This window comes from Wasmannia auropunctata, unplaced genomic scaffold (genome assembly GCF_000956235.1).
Source record: "Wasmannia auropunctata unplaced genomic scaffold, wasmannia.A_1.0 LD335214.1, whole genome shotgun sequence".
NCBI lineage: Eukaryota > Metazoa > Arthropoda > Insecta > Hymenoptera > Formicidae > Wasmannia > Wasmannia auropunctata.
Window position 1 is genome coordinate 1 of NW_012027676.1, and position 7,104 is coordinate 7,104.

General features: G+C 26.4%; 1 protein-coding gene across 6 annotated transcripts; it reads right to left on the reverse strand.

Moving 5' to 3' along the window:
* Positions 1-359: 359 nt before the first annotated feature.
* Positions 360-5,509, reverse strand: LOC105457445. 6 transcript variants are annotated; one of them, XM_011702105.1, is made up of 6 exons: positions 5,282-5,477; positions 4,662-4,814; positions 2,214-2,306; positions 1,200-1,382; positions 845-961; positions 360-493 (listed from the first exon to the last, which is right to left on the reverse strand). In XM_011702105.1, the coding sequence occupies exons 3-6, from the start codon at positions 2,280-2,282 to the stop codon at positions 419-421; spliced, it is 444 nt and encodes a 147-aa protein (XP_011700407.1). In that variant the 5' UTR covers positions 2,283-2,306; positions 4,662-4,814; positions 5,282-5,477; the 3' UTR covers positions 360-418. The 6 variants fall into 6 exon arrangements, with proteins under 6 accessions (XP_011700407.1, XP_011700410.1, XP_011700411.1 ...); XM_011702108.1 differs by lacking the exons at positions 4,662-4,814; positions 5,282-5,477 and adding an exon at positions 5,487-5,509; XM_011702109.1 differs by lacking the exon at positions 4,662-4,814 and having other exon boundaries at positions 5,282-5,478.
* Between the last annotated feature and the right edge of the window lie 1,595 nt (positions 5,510-7,104).

Consider the following 7,104-nt stretch of genomic DNA (forward strand, 5'->3'; position numbering starts at 1 on the left):
CTCTCTCTCTCTCTCTCTCTCTCGCACGTATAGCCCATGCTTAGCATATGAAATATTCGGTCTATCTGTACTATATTTTTTAGCTTGCCATTGACAGCATGTAACGCAACGCTCTCTTCACTATGCTTCGTATACACAGATTGATAACTTTTTCTCGCCGAATAATGTGTAAGAAACCGGTGTTCCAAAATTCTGTTAATGCTGAAAATCTACACGTAACATAAACTATAGTTTTTCAACGCTGGGAGTGGAATTTTGGAACACAGCTTAAGAGAGTCAAAATTCTCTTTACAACATGTTTTCTTATTAATTTGATTAAATAAAGTTTTTAACAGCCTAGATTATAAAAACAATTTATATTAGAATAATCCATTTTTACTGTTTAAAAAATCACAAACGTTTAACATATTGTAATTTTTTAATCATCTCCATAAGTGCTATAGCCCATGACCGCACTGCAGATATATAAAATGGTGTTTAGCAGACCGCAAATCTAAATAAAAATAAATAAAGATAAACACACTTTCTTTACTAACAAAAGATTAATAAATATAACATAATAAATATACCTGACGTATAATTATAAAATACATACTTAACCATACTTAACAAATTATTTTTTAGGATTTTTTACTACAAAAGAAAATTAATTTCAATCTGACAATAATATGAAATAACTTATAGATTATTTCATTGTTTAAATCTATAATACTCTGTAACAGTATATGCAAACTGATAATAAATACATACGCGCGCGCATGCATGCATGTATGTGTACTCTGTTATAATTTCTCTTGTATTATAACTAAAAAACTTTATTTTTTACGAATATAATTGTACTTACGGAAGCTGCTAATAACGCCGCATAGTTAATATAAGCACTATCTCTATTTATCTGCACCATTGTTGCTATTGAAGCTGCAAGTAATAATATTGACGCAACTGTATGATAAAAGAATTCCTGAAAGTTTAAAAAAACATTATTAATCAACGCAACTTCTAAAATAAATTATATTAAACAGTTTTCTCAAATGATTTACGTTTGCTATATTAAATAAGTTCTTAAATAATTTCTAACATGTCAAATAATTTTTCTTCGATTCACGAACAAGAGAAGACAAGATTAACAAATTAAATAACATAGGATAAAAATTCATAAATTACAATTTTATTAATGAATATAAAATTATAATACTTACATAAATTGTTTTAGGTATCATAGATGTAGCGGAGGGAGACATTAGATAACTGGCAAAGAGAATAAAAGTGCCAATAAAGAAAGTAGATGTTGTGACGAGAAAGAAACATTGTGGAGTGTATGAGATTAAAATTCCGTTATTAAACTCGTTACCAATGATTCCTACACAAACCATACCCAGTACCTGTTAGTAAAAAATAAAAAAACCCTAATTAGAAACACATAATCTCATATGTAAATGAACAACGTGTCGAAATAGATATTAATAATATTTATATGAATTGCGGATTTTATTATTGTATAAATATATTGAGTTGCAATCAATAAGCAAAAAGTGATATACATTATAAATTTATTCTATTATTTCAAATATTATATATAACGTTATGTTTTCTCTCAATAGGATTCCAAACATTCTTCAAAAATTTTTCAAAAATTTTAAACAATAATATTAATTTTTTAAATTCAATGTCACATATCTAATTTAAATCATTTAGTTTCAGAATTATTTAATTGCATTTAGTTATACATATGTTTTAATTAATTTTTTAAATTCAATGTCACATATCTAATTTAAATCATTTAGTTTCAGAATTATTTAATTGCATTTAGTTATACATATGTTTTTATTACAAAATTAACAATTGCGTTGATATTGTTTAATAATTAATTAATAATTGCATCACTTAATTCTTATTCCTCCTTGTCATTATTTTTCTCATCCACCATCGTGGAGTTATTTAATCGCGTTTTACGCCTCTGTTAAAGGATTATGCCATAAAGAGTTGATTTTCAACCACAATTTTAAATATATAATTAGTTTCAACCTTCTAATATACGATTAAAAAACGAAATGGCAACGACAATTAGTGAAACTATGTAATTTTAGCAAGTATATATTGGACACGACCTGACGAGGAAAAGTAAGGGTTAAAGATGACATTAAATATTTGAAATAATCAATAAATTATAACAATCTAAATAAATTAATTAACATAATAACAATAATATATACCAATTGTAGAATCTTAAAAATTCCATTCCAACTTTTCAAATACTCAATATTAATAATAATATTCGACATTGTTGCCTTGTCTTAATGCCAGTTCTGAAATTAAAGAAAATTTTTTTTATAGTTGTACACTCATTATTTTATAAATTTATCAATTATAAAAATTCCATTTAATATGTGAATAGAAATATTGCATGATAAATCAATTAGAATGCAAATATCTATAATAAAAAAACTTCAAAACGTTAAAAGTAATATCACAGCTTTTCCCAAAGGTTGTTTTTGTACATCTGATTACCAAAATTTTATATATTCTCTTTTTCTCTTTAACAACTTGAATGTTTTTATTTTAAAATTATAGATAAATGTCATACAATCGTCATACAAGTATCATACAAGCAATACCTATAATTAATAAATTTTATATATAAATATTATATATATATGATTGTATTTCTTATAATTATTTACACACACACGCATACATAACCTTATCAAAAACTTCTATCAATCATAATAATTCAAATGGATACAATAATTTATAATTTGTAAATAGGCACAATAAAATTATACGTTTTAGGCAATTTGGGGAGAGCACACGTAAAAGAACGTTGGGGATCACCTTTTTTTTTATTCAATTTTACTTATTAAATCCGAAAATTATAATTAAAATTATCTTATGTTACTGTCCAAAAAAAATTTAGGACACATATATCTTTTAAACAAAAGATAGCAATAGTTGAATTTATTACTATCATGTCTGCTCTTAATTCTGTTTGTAATAAAATTGTGTCTCTTACTTGAATATAAAATAAATAAGAGTTCGTATTAAAAGCTCATTGTTGAGTATTTATCAGGAATACTATGTATTAAATTAAATTAATAGGAATATATGTTTTTTTATAGAACAGAGATTAAGTACTGATCTATTTTTGAATTATATTTTTCTATATTTCTATATTATCTAAGCTCTCATTCTTTCTTATTAGGATTTGGGACCTGCAATAATGAAGTTACTTTAGACTATATACATTTTTGAACTTATATATATGAAATTATATATATTTGCATTATACATATACGTTTATAGATCCACTAACTTTTCTATAAATATAAGATAAGTACCAGAACTATTGCAAACATGTCTTTTGGACTTATCTTTACGTTGAAGTACAAGAAGATAAGAGACAAATATAGACACGCCTGTGCAATTTTGTAATCACTTTCCATTAAGTGTATAGGTATCTGTTGGAGACAATAAATGTATGTATAAAGACGATGTTGACAAAGATTATATAAGTGAGTGAAAATACAAAATATATATGCAATATTAATATACAGGATGTCCTATTTATTAATTTATCGCTTTTTGCCTTTGCAGAAAGTAAAGAATCAAAAATATGTTCAATCAAAAGTCTGAAAGGGGACAAATAATGATAAAATCAATTTTACAGGTCCCAAGCCCTAATGAGAAAGATAAAGTCATTTAGGTAACATTGAAATGTAAAAAAATATTGAATAAAACATATAATTAATTAGAATTTCAAAGTCAGGTACTTATTCTCTATTAAGCTATAAGAAACATTTATTTTTAGGCTCTATTAATATAGGTATATAATATATATGATTTTATCATTTCTTGATAAAATCATATATATGAACATTTAAAATTGCGGAAACAAACAAAGTAACGCTTTTATAAGGACAAATAAGCGCCGTAATAATCACAGGTTATTTTTGAACACGTGACATACGCACGTAAAATACGCGAGTTGAAAATTTATCGCAACGACTTTGATTAATACTGAGTCATATCTGTTACTGGTCGATAAATTCTCGTTCAATATTAACTTGTTCTTAAACGCAAAGATTCTGCACGCAACGTGTCATCCAATTATATTTTATTGTGCTATATTTTTCGCCTACATTTTACAAATTAAAAATATATTATCTAAATTATATATTATATAGTATACTAAATGAAACTAATATGTACTAATATTTATTTATCTTTTTCAATAATTTTGAGAAATTTGAAAAAATCTTAAATTTTATGCAAAATTGATAATAACAATGTACTATATAATAATAGCAAAAGTAATAGCAATCTAATTAATTAATTTCTATAAAATATATAAATTCTTCGATTTCTACCAATCACAAATTAAAGTTAATAAAGTTAATAAGGTTAAAAATAATTCAATAATTGAGAATAAAAAATGATTTCTAAGCTTAACAATATAAAAAAATCTTATTATGATTTTAACACTGCAATTTCTTTATAGAAATTCACAATTATTAGTTAATTATTATAATTCTTATATCTAATTTAATGCAATTAAGCATTTTTAACAAAATAAGGTAATTGCTTATATATCCATATATAATCCAACAAATAATTAAAATGCATACTCATGGTTAAAGACAAAATATGTGCACCTGAAGACTAACCTGCAGAAATTACGTCGTTTTACATCGGCAGTTAACGAGTGACTGAAGTGATACAATTTGAGAGCGCGGGAGACGTCACTGATGATATCATACAGATGAGATCGATATAATACTTTTTGATAGTATTCTAGTAACTCGGTTATTTGTCTCTTCCTTGAAAATTTAAAAAAAAATAAAAAATTTCTTATCGATATATATATGATATCGATAAAAAAAAATATAGCACGATAAAATTTGTTTTAATACAAATCAATACGGACAGTGTATCGGATTGTAAGATATGCACTACTAGTACTAAAAATCTATAATTCACGTTACGCATATTATAGATATTCAACAGTGTATTATGGAATATACCCATGGTTATCAGGAATTAAATATCAAATTAATAATTAATATCATATCAATATAACAATACTATATTTTATAATATATAGATAATTAGATGTGCTGTATGTTATCTGCAAAAGAACTGTCAACAATTTATCAAAAATATTTTTATAATAATAGCATTACTATAATATTAATAACTAAATGTTTTTATTTAACACACATCTTAAATTTCACAGAAAATTCGCACTTTTATATACATGAAATTAGAAATTTGTACTTCTTATTACTTATTGCCATATTAATATTAATGCTATCTTTTTTTATTTCTTGATTTCTTGCATGGAGTTCATTTTTCGTCACTTTTCTTTCGCATTGAAAATATGACAGTTCCGAATTTTTTTCGTCTTATTTTACAAGGTCACGTAACACATAAAAGAAACTCCACAGAAGAGAAACAAGTACACTTTTTCATGTTTGAAACATTTTCGATACCTCCGCGTGCCATTCGAATGGAGATTCTGAGATAAACTGTCAGTCACAAGGCTACAGCAAGATATGATAAGCTTGCTGGGGAGCTAACGAGAGCGACGAAAAAGCAGAACAAATAACGTCAGAGGAACGGAGAAAAGAATAAATGTGATGTGTGTGAGGAAGAAGAACATTTGTTAAGATGAGAGCAAGTGAGAAAAGAAACTTCAAGTGCGGTCTATGGCCATAATGTAATCATCATTGGTTTCAAATATAAGTATGCACCAAAGCGACATATAACGTGTCCAATGGTAAATAAATTTTATACATAATTTTCACTAAAAAGAACGCTAGAGTATCTGAAAAAACCAAATTTTTTTCTAAAAGCAACTAAATATTATTTTAATTATAAGTATATCTGATAAAATTTCACAACGATGACAACCTCATAAATTTCAATGATCTTGATATACGTTGTCAATAACCCTTATATCAAGCACTTGATATGTACTAACTAGGGATCGAACCCGAAAAAATTTTCTATTAAATTATCTTAATTTATACAATGTATTTAAAGAATGACGTACTAATTATAAGCTAATACACTATGCATTAAAATGATTAATTAAATACACATATCATGTATACGTTTACATGCATCGTCAAAATTAAGAAAATTTAATAGAAAGTTATTAGTTAGTACGCGTATCAAATGCTTGGTGTAAATGTCTAGGTCAATGTCATCGTCGAATAACAATCAAAAGGATTTAGCAGTCGCTTATTGTTTATTAAAGAGTTATTAATAAAAATATTAACAATATAAAAATGTGTTTCACTCCTTAATTTGAATTTTATTTTAGTCTAGATATCATGTATAATATTTGCACAATTAAGTAAATAAATGAGAAGAGGAAGGTTCTTCTTTGCACCCCCATTCCGAAAAAACATAATCTTACTCAAACTAAAATTTGATGTAGAATTTGATCTCACCTCGCATGGAAAACCAATCCATGTGGAATCGCTTTGCAATAAAAAGTGTATACGTGGAAGCAGTGTATTTCGCCCCCTTACAGAGAAGTCCAACTCGAAAAAACTGACCTAACACAAACCAAATTTTAGTATGTATGGACTTGCATAGAAATTAACTTCTGTTTAGTAACTAATTAATCGCGCCTATCCCGATTTTTTCACCGCAGCCGTTTCGAAGATAACTCATGGGATGCGCTACCTTTGATACTGAAATACTCGCAGCCTCTTCAGCACAATCCAATGGGACATGTATAGAAATTAAGTAATGTTTAATCGCTAATTAATAGACCGTAGCCCGATTTTTTCACCGCAGCCGTTTCGAAGAAAATTCATAGGATGCGCTATCTTTGATACTGAAATACTCGCAGCCTCTTCAGCACAATCCAATGAGACATGCATAGAAATTAAGTAATGTTTAATCGCTAATTAAATTACCCTTAGTCGATTTCTCTCGAGGTGTGATAATCTAAATAGAAACAGTCCAGGAAGTGGTAAATAATTGACACAACTTATTTAAAATAACAAATATAAAATAAATTCCAGAAACTTATTTAAAATAAAATATCGGAGGGATCAGTAAAAAATTCATACTTATTTAAAATGAGAAATATAA